This window comes from Pongo abelii, chromosome 5 (genome assembly GCF_028885655.2).
Source record: "Pongo abelii isolate AG06213 chromosome 5, NHGRI_mPonAbe1-v2.0_pri, whole genome shotgun sequence".
NCBI lineage: Eukaryota > Metazoa > Chordata > Mammalia > Primates > Hominidae > Pongo > Pongo abelii.
In genome coordinates, this window is record NC_071990.2 from 91243098 (window position 1) to 91265727 (window position 22630).

The window sequence follows — 22630 nt, forward strand, 5'->3', positions numbered from 1 at the left end:
TAAGTAATCCAATTCTAAACATACACCTGGAAAAAATGTATCTACAAAAATGTTTCTAAGATAAGGCACAACTGAATGTTAGTAAATCAAATTATTTTATCTATCTACAAGAAAACAATAAATCTTTATAATAGTAAATCAAAACAGCTCTGAGAACATAAAACAATGGGTATAAAGCACCAGTTTATTTTCCATAGCACTAATATGATAGCCAAAAGGATTGAGTTTCGCATAAAAAATTTTTAGTAAAAGGGTGCTTAAAGCTTAAACAAGTTGAAAGTATACTTAATGACTAATTCTAAAAACTACATTTTCATTGAACCTTATATTTTAAACTCAAAATACTAATGTATTTTTATTTTTATTCATAAAAAATAACTTACTTTCTCTGTAATAACAATGCAATTTCTGTTTGAACTTTCATATATTCTTGTGCCATTTTACAATGCTGTTCAAACACTGCCATAGATTCTTTGGAGTTTGGGCACGGTGCTAGAGGCTGAAAATAATCAGGAATGTTAAAACATAATTAAATCAAATTTCAATATCTAGCTAAGATGAGAGTTAAGACAGAGACTGTGATATATTTTTATAGCACTAAAGCAATGATCTTTTAAAAATAAGTGTTAAACCATGCCCTAGAAAATCTCAGTGTCCTTTTGTCAGAGTTAACTCAGCATTTAAATTTACTCTTGCTGTTTTAACAGTCTGTTACAGAGAATCATGATTGTTGGAGTTGTAGTCTCTGGTATGACATTTCAGGTTGCAGACAGGATCAAACTAAATGATGTTTATAGCCCTCATACTCATGAGGGGGCACTGAAGTATATTATTTACATTTTCAGTCACTATGAACATGAGAATGTATTACAAATGTATTAAATAGAAATAAGCTTATGAGTTTTGTTTTAATACACTAAAATTAAAGAGTGAAAATGTAATGCTTAGCAGTACTAAAGAAAGATACTGGAGGATTTTAAGATGACTGAAAAGATAAGAGTATGATTCTGCCAATTTAAAGTTTGATTAACTTAACCAAAAGAATTGTTTATTTTGATTTGATTCTAAAAAGTTTAAGGGGGCCAACTGAAAGGATAAATTAAGGAGTGACTATACAATGACAGGTAGCAACACAATTGTCAGCTTAAACTCTCTAAGAAGAAAAAAGTCAACTTTCAATAAGAAAGTACTCCTTTACCTGTAGTTGGTGATCCAGTGTAAGATAAGCCATTGGGATGGAGTTATCTGATCCATTGGTATCTGGAATTCAAGCATGTATTTTATTGATTTTCTGTCACAAATAATTATAAACGAACAGCAAGAAAGCAAGAATGAAATGCTTTTTTACCCTAAAGTAAATAATATGTAAATTAAAAGTTATGGCTATTGGTAATTGAAGAGTCTATTTCTGAACTCTAAAGGTTAAAAAAAGGATATTCAATTACCAGATATTAGAATGCAATCATATTCTCATACCTATAATTTAAGTTGGCTATAAACTGAATAGAACACAATATATTAGAGCTTCTAAGCTCTTAGTTAATTAAAAACAAAAACAGTGATATGAGACCTTTATATTTTAAATTCAGTCTTAATTGACCCTATTTAATCAAACTCCCCATCTCTTTTCTTTATCATGTTAAGTTTATTTTATAGAAGGCTATGTCAACTCTGCTAACCAATGTTCCTTAACAGGGAAAGGGAGAAAGCAGAGACACATTCTCTTCCAGAGGATCATTTTCAATTTACATAGATTATAATGTGACCTCTACCACTCATCCTGCCCTTCCCAGTAAGAATCACTGCAGAAAACGAGATGTTGGTGATGAGAGTATATTACAAATACGAACAGTAAGGAACCAAAATGAGGTTGAAAGCTGTGGCTCAATGTCATGCCGAAAACAGTTAAGTTGATTAATTCAAACAACCAGTCAATTTTATAAAATTATTTGAATAGAATGCTTTTGTTTATATTTCAAAAGAGGTAAAACTGCCATACAACTTGACTGAGATGCGGGGGACAGTCTCTTCTCAATATTAATGGTTATGTAGAACAGTTCCAGAAGTAAGCAGAATAACTCTGAAGCAATACAGACTTTTCTATTTCAGAAGTAGTTGCTTTCCCACTGTTAGTAGAGAAAAAATGAGCTAAATGAGTGAGCTGTTCAGCCTTTTTCTGACGAATAACTCCTTGAAGGAGTGGTGTGGATAAAGGCAAGTCAGGAAGACGGCAGATGCACTGTATGCAATCCAAAAAAACTCAAGAAGGGTTGCTGGCTCAGTAATCTTCTAATTTATTGTCAACTGACATTCCAGGTGTTTTTTTTTTTTGCTTTTGTTTTTGTTTTTGTTTTTTTAAAGCCACTGAGAACGTGCTCGCAAGAAACTCCAAAAGCTAATTAGTGAAATCAGACCAAATAAGACAATGCATGTGAGGAACACCATGCAAATGCTGGTGTATATTAAGCACTCAACACATGACGGTAGTTATCGTTATTATTCATACTAAATGGAGAATTAGAAAGAACAATTTAAAATAGTATAGTATGAATTTCATATTGAAAAAGTAATGTTTATTAAATATTGGAGGGCAATACAGAAAAACAGTAGAGACTTAAGGCGCTTACCCTTAAGGCTCATACACAGTACTAACATAAATGTGTGTTTTTCTGAAGTGGCTAAACAAGAAATATACTTAATTTGTTATTTCTCTGACCAACTCTCCTCCCACCCCAACAGTAGTTTCAAACTACGCTCCCACATAAACACTGCTTTCCACAAAACTAAAACTGATTAAAAATGACTGATTTCCTCCTGATTTACTAGAAAAACTTCAGTGTCTTGAAAAAGTTTCAATTTAAGATTTCCATTCCTATTATTCTTTCTTAAATCACTGATACATTATATATCTCATTATATCAGCACCCTGTATCTGATATGTATTTTAGAATTAAGTATAATACATCAATGTTGCATGGTATTCTGGGAGTGGAAAAAAAGTCCAAGGATTGTGTTATTCAAATAATTAAAGCCCTTCTATGGTAGGGAACTTAAGGTCCTTCACTGAATTTCATATTCTCTCTAAAACAAAGAAGTGGGATTTCACTTTCTCACTTTTAAACTAAATTGAAATTGAACTTCCAGTCTCTACTGGCAATAGTTGGTCAAAGATCGGAAGATTATTTAATGAAAGTTTTTTGCGTGTGTGTGTGTATGTTTCAATTGCTAATCAAATCTAATTGCTTCTCCTGAATGTCAAGGCTCGTGTCGGTTTGGTTAAATTAGGCAAACTCTCTTTTCTGACCCCTCAAACACAACACTTGTTACTATCTCATATTCTTTGAGTATGCATTCCCTTCAGTGGAATGTTGCCTTCTCCTTTCTGCTTTATGACTAAAGAAAAGTCTCATCATTTTATGAAAAGGTCAGAGACTATGCCAGGTCTTGTTTAATTGATTTCTCTTAGAACTATCAAAACACTCAGCTTGTACTATAAATTTAGTAAGTTATTATATAGTATAAGTTTATTTTTAATGTGTCAGTATTATGACTCTAACCAGACTGCAAGGAATGGGCCATGTCTTATACTTTATATTAATACATCTTTGCAAAGTACTAAGCACAGGTGAAAATTCTTTAGTGAGTTCCCCCTCTGCGGCTCCCTCTACTGCGTCTAGATCTCTCTCTCACTAGATCCTCTCAGTATGTGTGTCTTTCTAAATACCCATTATATTATAAATAGGAACTGAAGAGCGCTTATTATCGGCTATGATTATTAAATTGTTATGCTCTTTAGCTTTCTCTGAAAATATACAAAAACCTCTCAAATTTAAAAAATTTAATTAGGTCGCTTTAATTTACGTTTACACTCTTTAATTTTTTCCTTGGTCAGTGGGCCTTCAAAGAAAAAGACTTTACCTATCTGTTCCCTAATTTATTCTATTAGCTTGGTTATCAATATTTTTCTTACAAATACTGCAAAGCTGAATTAATTATAAACTTAAACCAGAGCATCCATTTTTAAAATGTATTCAAAATTATAGCCACACATTTGCAATATATTTCAAGGCAAAGACAAAATTCAGCTGATATTGCAAATTATTTCTAGCAATTGGTATTTTGTAGTGTTTCTAGGTACAGAAAAAGAAAACAATGGGACGGGAGTTGGAAGGTAGAAGCAACATATGAAGCCGAAATGTAGCAGTTATGTGAGAGAGAGCCTTAAACATTTTTTATTTTACCCCCATGAAGTCACAATCTGCCACACTATTGACTGGCATATACAGATTAGTGTAGACTGAAGACAGGAGGCTCTGCTGAGTTGAGTACCAGACTCAGGCAAATGCTGTAATGTCAGAGAGCGTACTCCCTTGCCAGGGGGTTCAGAAATCAAAAAGAGCTGCTATCACCTGAATGTTAATGATAAAATTGGGCAAGAGCATTTCCCTGTCTACCACTGGGAGGAGCAAGTCTATAAGGAATTCTATACATGTGTTGCATAGTGGTGAATGCTCTGGACAGTCCTAGGTTGGGCTGTGCTAGGGGTGAAACAGGAGTTTTTGCCACCACTAAATTTAAACTTACTAAAACTAGAGAGTACACCCTGGCTAAACATAGTTCTATCTTACATGACACAGAGAAAAACCACCCAGTTAATTTTTTAAATTAAATTATAAACTTGACCAAACCACATCAGATAACTATAAATACTTGAGTTGTATTTTAGTTTGTAAAGACAGAAAGCTGGCTTTTAAACTTCAATCTAATTGTTACTATTAATAACATAGTCGATCTTATATAAAATATCAAATGCTTTAATTTTCCAAGGGCTAAGAGATCATCTTTCCCTTCATGACTTAATATAATATAAATAAAAAATTCATAAGTACACTTAAAAGCATGTATCAAGGTATTCTCTTAAAGTTAGGGAAAAGTTAATTCTACTATGGCACATCATTTCCTGTTTGCCCATAATGAAACGATGCCATCACTACCTTTAGGCAGGTAGACATTAATACCAATATTGTGATCAGTTAGTTATTCATGTTGGGGAGCTTTAATAACTCTTCACAGGTTTCTAAAGGTCTAACAGAATATTTGTATAACTGAAAATGGTGTCTCTTATCAGTTAAAAACAATTCAAAAGGTCAATGGTCAGAATTTTTTTCAACTTAAGGTACATGACATCTTGTGTCCTTAAAAGATTGAGATGAAGATGATGAGGATGATTTTTACCATTCTCCGATTTTGGTTACTGAAAAAATAATGACTTTACTACTATCATCTAGTAGGATGAATCTAGTAGGAAAACCACAGGCTGAAGTATCAAGAATTCAATATGCCTTGCAACTGGAAAAAAACCCCAAACAGACGATCTTTAAAATACATGTTTAGTATCTGGATTTAAAAAAATACAGAAGGCACGGCAGTCTCTGTCTCTGTATTCAAAATGGTATTTTAACATGTATTGCTAAATAGTTTATTTAATATAAAAATCTAAACAACAGTATAATGCCTGCCTTTGTAAACATTAGAGTAATGATATGGCCAAATGAACATAAACATGACTGATTCAACTTCATAAGTATGAAGAAACAGATTGGTCACCTGTGGAATCATCAGGGGTCCACGGATGACTTCGAGTTGGCTTTTCTGAGGTTGGTCCTGAGGTAGTAATCATTCTGACACTGGGACTGGATGACCTACTGCTCACCTACAGGAAGAAGTCACAGGAGAAACAAAATGTGATTTTTTGATTTAAAAAAAATGACAAGAAAACGTTTCCATTAAAAGGCAAGAAGAGACTTAGAGATCCCCAAAAAACTCTTGTAAACAACAAAATAAATCCTCTCTTATATATATGTAAAAATTTATATTCACTCACGCATGATACCTATTAAAAACTGATGAGCTTGCAAGAAACTAAGAAATACTCTGAGATTAGAAACAAAACAAGATCAGGAAACTAGCAAGTGCTTAAGCTGACAGCCCTGGGAATTTCAACTAAACACCAATGGCCTAGAGCTACTGTTTTCACAGGCTGCTGCACTCAGAGGAATGGACCATAAAGCCTTGGGCCTTTGTAGGATGGAAGTAAGACTGGAGAAACCTCTGCTTAAAGCTAAAACTCAGCAAAGGCTTCACTCTCGGAGAGAAGGTCACCCAACTAGGAAAAAAAAAAATCTGTCCTACAAAAGCAGACAGGAAACAAATTTGTCTCTCTTGGGTTAGTGGCTCTGGGTGGAAGGGAGAAATGTATTAACTGTGAATCCACAAAAAATTTCCAGATTGGATGCAGGTTACAAGAAATTCCAACCACAACAAATCCCCAGCATAAGAAATAGGAGGAAGCTCACAAATTGAGTTCAACATGGAACGTATACATTCAAATTCTAGGAAACAATCAACAGGAGACAGAAAAAGCAGCCAGAAGAAAGTAGAACAATATCTTCAAAGTACTGAAGAATAACTGCCAGTCTAGAATTGTCTAGCCAACAAAATTTGAAGATAGAGGCCAAAATAACATTCTTAGATGGGCAAAAACTGAGTTTACCTTCCATACATTCTTACCACATAAGTTTATCAAGCATGTATTTTTGGAAGAAGAAAAATTTTACTTGATAGAAGGATCAAGATGCAATAAGGAATAGTGATAAACAGGGAAATAAATCTACACACTGAAAACATTCAGTGACAGAAACAGTGAATTTATAGAATTATCAAACAAGCAAGATGGCACTAAAATTATAATAACAATAGCATAAGCACGAAGAGCACTGATTTAAAACTCCTTGTTTTAAATATTGTTCAGGATGAGGGTACAGATCTTTACTAGGTTGGGCATGAACGTTAAAAATTCAAAGGTATTTACTAAAAGTAGTAATTAATATATAACTCCCAAACCAGAAAGAAAATAATAAAATGAAAAATAAATTTATTCAACTCAAAACTTGGAAGAAAAGAAAGAGAAATAAGAGAAAACATAAAATAAGAGAGCAAACTTATCAGTAACCACAACAAATGTAAATGAATTACTCTCCAGTTAAGATATTTAAAAAAAAATCAGATTGTCAGGATGAATTAAATGCTATTTATAAGAGACATATCTAATTTACAGAGACAAAGAAAACAGAAAGTTAAAGGATAAAAAAAGAAAACCAGGCAAAACCTACCCCAAATAAGGTACCTATAATAATATCAGAGAGAATATATTTTAGGGTCCAAAAAATTACTAGAGAAGGAGATAATATAAGTGGTTCAATTCAGAATACAACAATTCAAAATTTATTTTTTAAAAACTAATTTTTTTTTGTAGAAATGGGTCTTACTATGTTGACCAGGCTTCTCTCAACCTCCTGGCCCCAAGTGACCCTCTTGCCTCAGTCTCCCAAAGTGCTGGGATTACAGGCATAAGCCACTGTGCCTGGCCAACGATTCAAAATTTATATGCTGTACATACAAATAGATAAATCAAAAAAACTGCAAGGAAAAAGGACATATCCACCATCACAGTGAGATTTGTTTTTAAAGACAGGGTCTTGCTCTGTTGCCCAGGCCGGAGTGCAGTGGTACCATCATAGCTCACTGTACCCTCAAACTCCTGGGCTCAAGCAATCCTCCCATCTCAGCCTCCTGACTAGCTGGGACTACAGGCACACACAACTATGCCCAGCTAATTTTAAAATATTTTGTAGAGCCAGGGTCTTGCTACGTTCCCAGGCTAGTCCCAACCTCTTGGCCTCAAGTGATCCTCCCTCCACAGTTTCCCAAAGCTCTGGGATTGCAGGTATAAGCTACTGTGCCTGGCCAACAATTCAAAATTTATATGCTGTACATATAAACAGATAAAGTAAAAAAGCTCAAGGATGTATCCTCAAACTCCTGGGCTCAAGTGATCCTCTTGCCTTAGCCTCCTGAGTAGCTGGGACTACAGTTACATGATATTGCACTTGGCTAATTTTTAAACTTTTTGTAGAGATGGGATCTCGTTATGTTGCCCAGGCTAACCTAATGGCTTCAGGAAATCCCCCCACCTTGGCCTCCCAGAGTGCTGGGATTACAGGTGTGAGCAACTGTGCCCAGCCCCACAGTAATATATTTTAATATTCTTCTGTAAATTATATAAAAGGAGACCAAAAAACAAAACAAAACACACACAGAGTAAAACTTGAACTCCATAAAAAACAAGCTTAATCTAAACATAAGTGACTTTACGCCTAGCAAATGAAGAATACACATTCTTTTTAAGCATTCATGGGACACTGATGAAAACTGATTATGTACTAAGCTATAAAGCAAATCTCAAAGTTAAAAAAAATTTCAGTATCATAATTTAATTACTTTTTATACTGATTTCAAAACCTTTAAAAATCTTTTGTTTTGAAAAACACTTCTAAATAACTCATTGGTCAAAGAAGAAAACAAAAGGGACTTTAGAAAATACTTGAACTGACTTTTAATGTGAATCATGCTAATACTTGGGGATGTGACTAAAAGAGCATTTAGAGGAAAATATTTAATTCTAAATATATATATGAAAAAACCAGAAACACTGACAATTTATAAGCTAGAGATCTAACTTAGTTAAAAAAAAGAATTTGCCTCCCAAAATGAAAAATAGTAAAAGATAGTATTTTGAAATCGGAGACAATACTATAAAAATGAACACATTCTTTAAAAAAAAGTTTCAAAAATTCCTATACATTATAGAAAATACCAAGCACAGAGGAGGGTTTTACAGGTAAGTTCTACCAAACATTCAAGATAAGGATTTTTCCAATCTTAAATTATCCTAAACAAAGAAACAAGAAACCTTCTGACCCATTCTGTGAAGGCAGTAAAAATCAATATGTAAGGACAGTGTGAGAAAGAAAGTTACAACTGAATCTCACTTCCAAAAAAATAAAAACAAAAAATAAAATAAAAATAAAAATAGACACAAAAGTCAAAATTTCTAAAAATTATATTAGCAAATATAATGTGGCAGTGTAGAAGCAATAAAAACCATTTAAAAAGTTTAGTTTATCCAACTTTGCAAATGACTGCAAAGGCCACTCATCTGACATTAGGAAATTCCATTAATAAAATTAATCACATCAACAGATTAAAGGACAAAACCTCAACAGATGCAGAAAAAGCATTTGACAACATTTAACATCTACTTATAAAAAATACATTTAACAAACTTAAATTTCATGTATGAGAAGAGAATTTTCTTTCTTTCTTTCTCTCTCTCTCTCTTTCTTTTTTTTTTTTTTGAGACAGGGTCTTGTTCTGTTGCCCAGGCTGGTGTGCAATGGCACCAACACAGCTCACTGCAGCCTTGACCTCCTGGACTCAAGTAATCCTCCCACCTCAGCCTCCTGAGTAGCTGGAACCACATGCTCACAGCACCATGCATAGCTAATTTTAAAAAAATATTTGTGTAGAGACGGGGTCTTGCCCATGTTGTGCACGCTGGTCTTGAACTCCTGGGCTCAAGTGATCCTCCTGCCTCAGCCTCCTAACATGCCGGGATTACAGGTGTGAGCCCCTGTGCCCAGTGGGAAGAGGATTTCTTAATCAGATAAAAGGTATTTATGATATCTGGAAACAGGATATATGACAGAACGTGGCACTGAGGGTTGGTGGGGAAATGACAGGGAAGGCCACAGGCGAGGAACACACAGGGAACAACCTCCACTGGGATTGCTAATGTTCCATTCCTTAAGCTGGGTGGTGGGTTCACAAGTGTTCATTTTATTATTTTCATAACTTATACATTATATACATTCTTGTCTACATATTAATATTTCATATATTAAAGCCTTTCATAGGACACAGAAACTAAAATGGGTTTCATAAGGATTTTTTAAAAAGCACCCTTTTTTTCTTGATGTGTTACTGAGTACCAAAGAAGAGACTTAAAAAAGAACATGGAGTTATAGAAAATAAAACATAAAATAATTTCATGAAGAATCTTATATCTAGCTTCAACATATATACAAACACTCAAATTCAAGACTGCAACAAGTAAAATGAAATGCAATACAAAAGTACCTTTGAGTAGAATCCATCGTATATGAGTTCTAATTATGCTGTAATGTCTGCTTTAGATCACTTCAACCTCTCTTTATCTGGAGAGGGGTTGGAGCTGGGTTAAGAATGTGATGAGAAGTGTTCCATATAGTGCTAAAATTCTATGATTTTAGGTCTTGAAAAGCCACAGTGGATTCAGGATAATAAACAGTGAGAGGTACTTTGTTTTCCTCTCATTTCTTTTTTCTTTTTTTAAATAATTTTTAATTTTTGTGGGTACACAGTAGGTACATATTTATGGGCTACACGAGATGTTTTGACACAGGCATGCAATGCATAATAATCACATCATGAAAAATGGGGTACCCATTCCCTCAAGCATTTATCCTTTGTGTTACAAACAATCTAATTATACTTTTAGTGAAAGGTACTTTCTTAACAATTTCAGAGAAAAAAATCATAAATTAACTTTGAAGAAAAACTGATGAAATATGACTTTCATTTTGGGTACCCACTGAAATTGCTTCAGAAATTCCAAAAAGCTTTTCTACACCATAACCAATTTTTAACTCCATATAAGATTGCTCATTCTGTTCTTTTCTTCTCCTTGTTAATCCTTCCCCACCCTGTAAGGCCCAGCTCAGGTTTTCTTCTACATTATGTGGTGATTCTTGCCACTTCTCTGGTTGGTTGTGTACAAGGCCAGATCTTGTGTTTGAGGACATGGAGTGCCTAACAGTGTACTGCAGGCAAAATGTTCGTTTACTGATTGTTACTGAATCAGTGCTGAAATTCTCACTCTGGCATTCATGACTCTCCATCAGCAGGTTTACCTTGCCCATCTGGATTTTCTCTCCTCTTAAAATTCCTCATGCCCCTGTTTCCCTTGCAGTTTTTAATCCTGACCTCATATTCACCTAAAGATAATACGGTGTAGTGCCCAGGGCATGTACAAAACTGAACCAGATAAAACTGGTGTTTTTGTAGTTGAAAACTCAGCAACTTCACATGTTTCAGTCTAATACTTTGGAGACCTGGGGTTATGTCTCCATTCTGCCACTTATAGCTGTGTGAACTTGTGTAAGTAACTCAGCCTCTCTGAGACTTGGGTTTCTCATCGATGAAGTGTGAATGAGAAAAAGTAGTAGCAGTAAGAAGTTGGGTGTTGGAGACAAGACAGCCCAGAGTTTGACTGTGCTCTGCCATTTCTAACTAGTACAGCTTTGGGTAACTTATTTAACCTCTAAGACTCAATAGGAAAATAAGGACAGTATTATCTATCTATAAGGTTATAAAAATTAAATGAAATGATGTACATGAAATGTCTTCACACGAGATTTTTTTCTTCTTTGAATTTTGGCTGTATAGTCAGTTCCTACTTCAACTTGTGCCTGAAATTATAGTACTCTCAAAGTTTTACTCCTCTTCAAAAGTATTATAACCTCTTAAAGGCAGAGGCCATGTGTACTTTTTATATTGTACTTCCCAGGATCTGGGAAATTGCTGAATATATAATAAACACATAATAGATACTCCTTGAATAAAATGAGAACACAAGCTATTGGCACTCAGATACAAGATTGGTGCTTAAGCTTATTTACCTTTAGTATATAAGAATAACAACGACATACACCAAAGAAAACCAGTGATGAAATGTTTAACTCTTAATTTTAGGATACTTTTACCCTTGATAAAGCAAGTATAGACATTATGAAATTATTCCTGAGTCTTTTTAACTTTCTTTGACTGAAAACAAGTACATGAATTTGCCCATAGTTATAACTGCTATTATAAATCAAAAGCATTTTTCCTTCAAAGTGGTGGCAGACCAGGGTTTCAGAGTCAGTGTAATGCTAACACACATTTTAAAAAGAGAAACACATGTTTGTGACATATGAGAATCAGTATCAGTTGTGAGAAATCAACAAGATACAGTAGAAGTAATAATTAGGTTTTTAAAATGAGAATGGATTTAGTATATTTAAAAAAGAGGTCACTGAACATTTGCAATATTAAAACAAATAAGTTGGATCTAATAGGAATTTTATAGTACTCCTTAAGCTTAAATCTTTTGCAAAATGATTCTTTGCTACACCTTTCTTTTCACCTTCTACTTTCCAAGAAACTCTTAGCACCTTCTGTGCATGCTTGTTTGTCCCACTTGTAATTTCCAACAGCTATGAAACTAAGAAATACAAGGCTTGCACTTTCAGCCCAAGTTTCAAAACTGTCTTTAGACCAGCACAGAGTTAGATTTAAATCCATAAACTAATAAATAAATCCTTATATTTTAAGAAATGTGTATCTCAATAAATAACAATATGCTAATATGTTTGTATAAAAAAACTAAGGAAATATTTAAAAACAAGGCATAACTGTAGTTTTTGAATATGTGAATAATACAAGGAATATAAATAAGAGGAACACATAACATCTGACAATTAACGAAAAAACTCAAACTAGTCTGTGGCTGAATTTATGTTACTGCTTGTAACCAACTACTGAAGAAGTTTTTACAGTAGTTATTTTTTAAAATCACTGGTAAAATTCTGAGGGTCACAAATGCTCTCAAACTATTAAAACTCATTTAAGTTGCTCCTTCCTTTAAGACATTTATAATTACTTATTCTATCCCCACATTAATTGCAAAGTTTAAGAGATATAGGCAAACTTGACTTACCAAAAGAATTGGATATGAAAGTTACAGGAGTATAGAAAGGTGACACAGCAATTTAAGGCAGCAAAAGAATACTAAGCCAAATTTAAACTGCAGGGGCAGATTACCATCAGTAGACATGAACCAGAATTGGCCTTTGACCAGAAATTTATCCCTATATTTATAAAAGGGAATTGGAAGTTATTTTACAGACAAAAATAAAGCTCAGCTTTTAATATCTTACCTGAAAGACTGGGAAAATATTTTCATAAGTCAGGAATTTAAGCCCAGTGTTATTATTTAGACTGACATTTAAAAGCTATTTAATACCCTCAGAAATCTTAGTAGCTAAAATTATACAAGCACAAAACACAGAGATTAAATGACTTATATGATATTCTTGCTAAAGTAACATCTCAATAATATAAATATTTTTAAAATGGGTATAAGTTGGTAATGTGGATTTACATGGGTACTTATTATGGTAGTCACAGATAATTAAATCTATACATGAAGGTTGTACTGAAAATATTCTTTCTAATCTAAAGGTCTGTAGGCTTGATCTAATTTTGGCTTCACTACAGTTTTTCGTAAGGAAATTTCAGAATTTTATTATTCTTACATGGTCTTCTACAATAGAAAGGTGTCTATTCTCCAACAGAGGCCAGGCGTAGTGGCTCACAACTGTAATCCTAGCACTTTGGGAGGCTGAGGCGGGCAGATTGCTTGAGGCCAGAAGTTCGAGACCAGCCTGGGCAACATGGTGAAACCCTGTCTCTACTAAAAATAGAACAAAAATTAGCCAGGTGTGGTGGCACACGCCTGTAATCCCAGCTACTCGGGAGGCTGAGGTGGAAGAATCACTTAACTCAGGAGGCAGAGGTTGCAATGAGCCGAGATCACACTACTGCACTCCAGCCTGGCTGACAGTGGGGACTGTGTCTTGGAAAAAAAAAAGAAGAAACGTGTCTATTCTCCAATAGAAAGGTATACTATGAAGAAGGAATTATTCAAAACTATTACGTAAGTTTCTCATTTAGAGTTTATCAGAACATTTGTTTACACAAAAGGAGGTGCAAAATGAAGACGGACAAAAGTAGTATAATAAATCACATCCCTTAAATAAATAATAACAATGTATATTAATATCACTCAATATGCAGTAAGAGACCTTTAAAGCAAATACTTTCCATGATCCTTGACACAAGGTTTCCTTATGATACAGAAAGAAATCTGGTGGATTTTACTTCTTTCCCTTTCCAAGTGCTGTTTTCTTTTTATTTCTCACTATCATGAGAGCAAGTAAGCGGTATCAAGGGCCCGGTGAGGCACACTGTGGAGAGGCCGGCATACAACATGGATTAGTATCTACTGTGTGCCCTGGTACTTTCACATCTGTTAAGAACTCTGGGAGGTGGGTGTTATGGTCCCTATTTGCAGAAAAGGGTGCAGAAGCTCAGGGAAATTAAGGAACTTGCCCAAAGTCACATATTTGACTAGTAAAAGTAGATTATAAAGTCCATATGGAAATGTAATATGCCCACTTCTCTAAATAATCTAACTGTATCATCTTGCAGTCATAATTTTCACTGACTGCAGGCCCCCTCTAAGAGAATTCTTGAATATAGATCTATACTGAATACAATTCCAAAAGGGATATTCAGGCATTTATAAGAATGTATATTGTTTTAGTGAAACACAGAATGGCTCATCCAGGTGTATAAAACATAAATTTCTGCAGTCATTGGTAGAAATTTATTATCAAGATAGGTTAACCTTGTTCAATGATATGGTACAGCTACAATTCATCATCACTTAACAACTATTTAAATAATTAATGACAATGCAGACTATTAGAAGCCAAAATACCTAAATGTAAGAGATCTATGGCTATAATGGCATGCATCACATCTAGTTTCACATCCAAGTTAGAATGATTAAAGTATGGAGTTTGTGTGCTTTGCAATCAGGTCTGGATTCAAAACCTGGTTATAGGAATTACTGGCAGTATAAGGAAGTAAGAGACTTAGGTCAGTTTCTCTCATCCTCACTTTACCTGGCTGCAAATGAGGTAAAAAAGTACCAACTTCACAGGACTAAGATCCTGATAACAGGATTAACATTCTGATAATGTATACTAAGAGCCTATCTGGCACAAAGTCAGTGCACAACAAATGGAAGCTGTTATTACTCTCGTTTTCTAATTGATTTGGGCATACGTCTGATCTCTCCAAATGAGGTCCTTGCAGACTAGGCTTTATTGGTATTGTCAAAGCCCTCTAGCCAAAGACCACCAGGAACACAACAATAGTGGAAAGAGTTGGGTTTAATATTTATTGCAGTGAAGGAGAATGCTTACCATGGGGCAGCATGGGGTGTCTCAGTAAGAGGGTTTTAGAAAAAGAATGTATTATAGGATTTAGGCTTTGGTTGAGTGATTTTGGGGAAACTCTAAGGAAGGAGGGGTTCGTTCCAGATTGCTGCTGTCAGAAAGCAAGGGCAGTTCCACAGGGAGGGCAGTCCAGAGTGAGGACCAAGCTGTAATTGGTAAAGAAGCAGCAGTCACTCTTAATAGCTAGGAGAGGACAATGTTAGGTATTTTGTGGGTGGCACAGTGACCTTGTTTTTGTCTGTGCTTAGAAAACATTCTGAAGTAGTCTTGTTTTGTTTCCTTTTATCACGGTCTCAGCATTATCTTGTCTGATGTTGGTATTCTGAGAGATTATATCCAATAAGACAGTAACATGGTCTAGCTGTGACAGCCAGCCGTTGAGAATAAGGCTAGCTACTAACAACAGTGAGGCCACAGTGTCAAACCAGTTCCTGGATGTCAGGGACTGCTTTTTTCTTTCTCAGTATCTTTTCAAAGCTTCTAGGAAGTCACATCTATTGAGTGTTTAAAAAGCTTCCTGAATTAATGAAAAAACCATGTTTAAAAGTGAGTTGTATGTTGTAAGAATGCAACCTTTTACACCTATACTTGTATCATTACTTTTAATTAAGAAGCTTGCTTCATTTACTCTTCCTCTCAAATGGATGGCAGCAGAAAAACAACCAATTTAATTTTAGTTTACAGATGGAAATTCTAAGTGGTTTTACTAAGATTATGTTTTGAGTCAAGAGCCACAGTACAAGTTTACTTTCCTCTACAAGATGGAATCACGCTTAGCCAGATTTCAAAAAGGATGGCACCTTCCAATTTTGAAAACACATATTGTGAATACTTTTCTTCCTCAAATGAATATCATCTTTGTGAGTAATTTAAAAGATTTAATGGTCACTTATCTTACATTTTTTGGGAGAAATGTTTTCATAGTACATTAGGATTAGTATTTGCCACTCTCATGCCAAGCTGAACATTAGGCATTTTAAGGTTACAACACAAATAATTTTGAAAGAGTGGATCAGTTTTAAAATGTGGCTACACAATGGTCATATATCATCTGTTTCAGAACAGGTTTTACTGCCATATCAAACTCTCTCTCACCCCAAATCTTTCAGAGTGGTCTATGACAATTCCACAAATGACTGTCCCACACCCATAGTTGGCCTCAGTTCCAGCGTTTTACTACCTGAAGGTATTGTGAATTAAAAGGGTAACAACCAAAACCTCAAATAATGTGGAACTTGTGAAGAAATAAGCAAGACTTGGTGTAGGAAGATCAGTCCTGAATTATGGCAACACTTTTATTCTAGAGTCTACAGAAAAGCTTTCAAACTAGTAGCTGCTCCTGACATGTCTTAGGACAAGCTTCTCATTCCTAGTCAAACACTTGGCTAGAAGTTCTCATAACTGGAATATCAGTGGCAATAGTAAACAGAGTTTAAAAGGCTGAGCTCATCAAACCTCCAAAGAATCAAAGCAAATAGCAGACGTCAAACTATCTGTTACTAAATGGGCTGATTAAAACTTTTAAGTATCTGAGGGGGAGAAAATGGGAAACTTCAGCCAAAAGTTCTGGGGTCTTACAAAAACAGATACACTGAAAAAAAAACTATCATTAAATAATGAAATCAAGATTTAGAGTCACTAGTATCACAAAACATAATAAATTAATGTGTCTATATAGATTTTATTTATATATGTGTTTATAAGCATCTTGTGAAATAAACATATTTCCAGATATAAATGAAGATCAAGGATATTCACCACTTAAATATTTGAAGTGGTTTTTGGTAAGTTGGTTGAGTTGATGGGTATAAAAGGCTTTTTTATTAATGACTACAAATAATCTCCCAAATTTTAAGTATATTATAAAAATGATATAATAATAAAATACCTTTATAGGATGACAAGTACTAATACATATTATCATAAACTACATCAGATTGTTTATAATACAAAAATGCTAAAATTTTACAAAAATATGGATCATGATGTAATGATTTCATTACTTAATAATAATTTAATACTTAATACTTCTTAATATGTAATAATTTCATTACTTTATTAATTTCATTACTTTTATGCTGCTCTCATAAAACTTATTCTTGTACAGCTGGAAACAAACACCTTATAATTAATCTTCATTCATTTTACAGAATATAGTATATAATAAATTATATATGTCAAGTGTATTAATCTCAGTAACACAGAAAAAACAATGACTGAGCTACTTTTATATACCTGGTGGGTTAAAACTCTGCACTAATCAGTAATGGCTTAAATTATAACACTGTCTGCATCATCTGCAAAGCAGCAGTGATAAAGAGACAAGGAGAGTTTAGAGGAGGATCCAGAAATATAAACAATGAAATCTTAACCACTGGAATAGAAGCCTTTCGAGAGTTTACACATTTGCTTAGTAAATGTTATCTTAAGGATATTTGAAAAAAATATTAATCCAGTGGATATGCCAAGTTAAAAGATGTTAGAGTTCTCTAAACATGCCAATGCCCTACGTGGCCCTAGAGGAGTAGCAACTTATTGCGGAAATGTTTACTACCCTTATTAGTAAAAAGGAGACATACTAATGATTCACTTTAAAGGACATTTTAATGATAAATTGTTAAATTATAAAATTGAATACTTATTAAAACATACATAAAACCATATAACATATATACAGTGCTAATGAACAATTTACTTTTCCATGGAGTTTAATAAACCTACTTTAATAAACTATCTTTCAAGTTAAATTAACAATGGCACCTATGTTTTTTTCCCCCACTAAGTGTTTAAGTTCAGGTGCAATGAATTTCTCTATCACAACTTTAGGTCAACTCATAAAACTAATTTTGCAGAGTAGATTACAGTTAATTCTTGATTTCTGCCTAGTATTCTTCCAAGATAGAAAATTTGAATGTTGTCTTACCTGACCAGGTTCTGTTCCAGTTACAGTCAAGTCTTGGATGGATCTACGTCTTGGCTGTCCGTTGCCTTTAAAAAGAAGAAAGAAAGTAAAATACTAAAATCTAGTCAAACAGACAAAAAGGGTGTAATTGCTACAGCAGAAAGTTGGAATTTGTTGCTCCTTGGATCTACACAAAATGTTTGTGGGGGAAAAAAAGTGAGTTTATTGCTAAGAAAAAAAAAAAAAAAAAGAAGAGAGATGTAAAGAAAGGAAGAGAAACAGCTGCAGTGTTTTAACTCAAAAGTTGCTGGCCTACAACAGAGTATGTCCTAATACAATAACCACTTCTACCACATGAATAGCTGCTGAACTCTCTTCCACCATCTTCTGTCATGTGTTTAAATAGATGAATGCTTGGGGGCTGGGGCTGATGATGGCATCTATTTCAAGGGCCTTACGTTACAGTTTTTACAGCAAGACAGCTAGCAGGTTGTAAGACACAACTGACTTTAACTGGCAGCAATACCTTGTTCATTTCAGGGCCTAAAAGATGCTTAGGCTTAAATTTGTTATATTGAGTCACGCTTAATCCCCATTAGTCTTTGTCAGAATCTAGTAATTTATTATTTGTGAACAATAACTCTTAATTTCCTACTGGATGTTAATAACTGTCACTCTGTTCTCAAATATACAGCTTGTTGAAATGGGCTATTGTGTTAATTCTGCTTTAGAAACTTCTATGCTTATAATTAATTTAATTAAAAATCAATTTATGAAAGAATTCTACACATATAAGCCCTCAGCAAAACAATGAATTGAGCAATAGCTTCACTCAGCACTTTTATTCGGGAATAAGGCTGTTTATGCAGTATCTTCTAACATGAGAGATCAGCTGTCTAAAAGGAAACACCAAAATACTGAGTAACAGCTGATAAAATACTCAAAATTCTTTTGACTCTGAAATCTGTATTATGCAATTTCTCAACTAGTGGGCAACACTTAGAACATGTACTCACTCTAATTGTAGTTTGCCGATTAGTAGACAGAATTCATTCTTAAAATTTTAGACTTCCAGAATCTTTCATAGAGACATCCTTTTAAAACCAATCAGCAATATCATTTAGCACCTTAACCCACATGACCCCATTATTATGCTGCAGATAAACTAAAAGGACCTTACAATGGAATAAGAATGTTTAATAGAATAATATGTGTAGTGAATATAAAAACTCAAATTTGTAACTCCTGTTGCAAATGTAAGACATCATCAGTTTTTTCCATTTTAAGCTATGTTTTATAATTCTTTGCATAATCTGAATTCACATTTACTTCAAATTTCATTTTATTCCAAAAATTTCAACTTTTCATTACAAACTAAAACAACAAAACTGTGCATTTATTGAATTAGACCCACTAGATTACTTTTATGAATACTTTCAACTACCCCTGTTTCCCGAGGACAAAAAGGATCCCCACAACCATGACTAATAAGCAATTTTAGGCACATTTCATTCAACACACTCATTCTAAAATTAGCGGTGATGAGACAGGCTTGTAAAAGTGTCTGGAATTCTCTTTTCAGATTAGCAACACAGCAACATTTGTGAATCTGAGGAACCACCCAACAAATGTGTCTATAAACCATTACATCACCATTGCAATAACAACAAAAACTGAACTTAAATTTAGGTGGAAGGATAGGAGAAAAGGGAAGTAAAAACTTTTAAGGAAGTAAAGAAGAGCTGACAGTTAACAAATGCCATAAAATGAGAAATCTTTAAGCTACTGCATGAATCAAAGCAAGCAGTATTAGGCAATGCATTTTAATTAGCACAACCATGGCAGAAACCATCTGGCAGATAGTTCAGACAAAGCAAAACAGGATTGCAATCAACAAATACTTGTTGCTCCAATATTAAATTTTAAGTCATAATTTAGAAATATGAATGTAAGAAAAATCAACCTCCTATTACTTCAAATGAAAATTACTGGGTGTGTTCTCAGTAAATTTGAATTGACTCTGAAGTTTTTTGCAGCTGAATACTAATTTAGACATTCACTCATTTTACCTTTTTTGGTCCTTTGATATGTACATACCTATATTATACATGGTAGTGTAAATGGAAAAAGTAGTAGAAATGAGGACAGCATGATGTAAACAGATGCCTGATCAAGGAATCTGAAGCCTGCATATGCTATCCTGAGTATTTCATTCTGTAATGAATTCTGGAACGTTCATGTCTTATAATAGAGAACAAATTTCACTTTTTAGAATGACTTCTAAGAATACATCACATTGCCAGTGCATACTAAATCTGCACTCCTGCCCTCTGCAAATAGAAAGCAACTTAGGGGTCAGTTCCATTCTTTTTACAGTAATGTCATTAAGACAGAGCCCCTCTTCAAAAAAGCTGCTCTTTTAAGTACAACTGATTTCCTGAGCTGGTATTTAAAAGTTATCCCGGGGTTCTTCCAGAGACTGCTGGCTTAGGTCCCAGACAGACACTCCTGTAATTTTTCTTATCAGTTAAGCTCATAGTTTTCCCTGACTTACACTACTCTTATTTTCTACTTTAAAACTTCCCAAAGACTGTCTTCATGTAAGAATCAACACTACATTTTCCTGGAGAATTCTCTTAACCTAAATGTTAGAAATTTTGAGATCACAAGTTTTGAATATTACAAATTATGGGACACCATTCTCTTCATGTGTAAAATACACATTTAAAAAAATGCATAGCATGATACAGTAGCATTACATTACTGCTTCATGGTAAACTGAACATGTAATTTTAAAATATATGTTCTAATTTAGGCTGCCAAAGTTTCATATTTCTTTACTAATTTCAACAAATTCTGGCTTTTCACTGGAAAGGTCTGTCAGCTGGTTTATTTGCTTTCCAGTAAACCAGCTTTATTAGGTTAGAGTTGAATTTTTTAGATTACAAAAAGTGATCTTGGTAGAGTATACAATACGGCAGAAAGGCCACCTAAATATTCATTATAAAGTTAGATTAACTTCCCTATTTAATTTGCCACAAGTAGAGAATTTTATTGAAAGTGAGGTGGCTATACACAGAAACTAGTACAGCACATCTTAGTATAGCACCCCTTAGCCCTAGGATCCCTATCAAAGGCTTACATCTGCTAATGACACTATCTGTGCTAGGTAAGAACTTACCAGATCTAGAAAAACTCAATTCTTTCTCTCTTTGCCTCTTCATATTGATGCTGCAGTAGTTTGGAGGAAATATTTAATAATTTACATGCTTCCAGTTAAAGAAAGGTTTACAAACATTAGTTATCGACCAGCTCTTGAACCAAATATAATATTAAAAAAGTGATATTTTCATCCTGGTGGAGAAAGCAAAATAGTGCTCAGGTGTCCTTGAAAAGTATCTCTGCTTCCAGTTGTTTAAGCATTCTATAAAGCCCTCCCCACCTAGATAATTTATTTGCCAATACCTGACATTTGAAACTTCTGAAGGAGGGCAACAAGATACAAGTATTAGAAGCCTAACTACCCATCTATTTTTCTGTTAAAATGTTTGGGCCTCTCTACATTCTACTTACTCCAATTTACTACTTATCATACTCTTAGTAAAAAACCAATATACAATAGAGCTAAATGTCCTTGACTGAAATTAAAAGTGAATACATGTTTTTTATTCAGTTAAGAGATCTAAATGCGGCTGAAATCATAAGGACACCTAAGGTTTCTTTTTAGCTTTAAGAATGATATTACAAACAATAAATATCAATTAAGTTCAGGCTCTTCAGGAAACTAGGCAAAAATCTTATCTATTTCAGTAAGACCTGACTCAAAAACATTTGTATATTCAATCTTCTTTTGCATATCCTTAAGAACAGTATGTGAGACAGAAAATCCTCTTTGGTCAAGGCATTTTATTGCTCTCGAATGTTATGCCATATTATTTTAGGCTTAGAAATAACAAAAGGTACACTAAAGCAACACTGTTCAAGGTTCTCAAATTGAAGTACTTCAAGGCAATGTTCATCTATAGAATGGATGGTTTTCAAGTACTTGAAATCAAGCATTATAATCTAATCTGAACTAAGAAATAAATTTAGAATTATCTATGATGATATAATAGCATTAAAAATGTCTGTAATTTAGAAAATTTTACTTTTGCATATCACATTTGGGAAACTCATTTCACTTTATAAAAGCAATCAAGCCAGTATGAACCATGTACAACAAATTTTATGTCAGAGTAGAAGTGCAGAAGACTAATGTTTAATTAAATCTTTTATAGGTGGTAAGTATATATGCATATGACAGTATTTTTTTCCAGTACATTTTAGAATGCATTATAATTAGTTTATTTCCTTAAATGCTATAACTACTCACACAAAGGCTCCAGAGCAGAACCGCCCATCTTCCATTATTGATACTACAAGCATGAAAAAAAATTCGCTTTCTTAACTACTTATTCTCTTACTCTACATATTAAACTGAAAAAGGTTGTTCCTCTTTTTTTGTAATATTTAGGCATTCTACCTGTTCCTCTTTGACATTTGGATTTTTAAAAGAAATGTAAAATTTAGGCATTCTTCTAACATCAGATGAACTGCATTAGAATGTCTTATATAGTTTCACAATCACAATAATCTATTTCATTTGTGTATTTGAGATGAAGTT

At 33.9% G+C, this 22630-nt stretch overlaps 1 protein-coding gene across 3 annotated transcripts in view; it reads right to left on the minus strand.

Moving 5' to 3' along the window:
* Nucleotides 1-22630, minus strand: part of MAP3K7 (mitogen-activated protein kinase kinase kinase 7) — a 75351-nt gene that overhangs the window by 4468 nt on the left and 48253 nt on the right. For 2 of the 3 annotated variants that reach the window (XM_024247790.3, NM_001131145.1), the window contains 4 exon segments: nucleotides 17989-18053; nucleotides 5608-5713; nucleotides 1199-1260; nucleotides 384-499 (listed from right to left, as the gene is read on the minus strand). In XM_024247790.3, coding sequence (XP_024103558.1) covers nucleotides 384-499; nucleotides 1199-1260; nucleotides 5608-5713; nucleotides 17989-18053 — 349 coding nt within the window. 3 annotated transcript variants of the gene reach the window in all.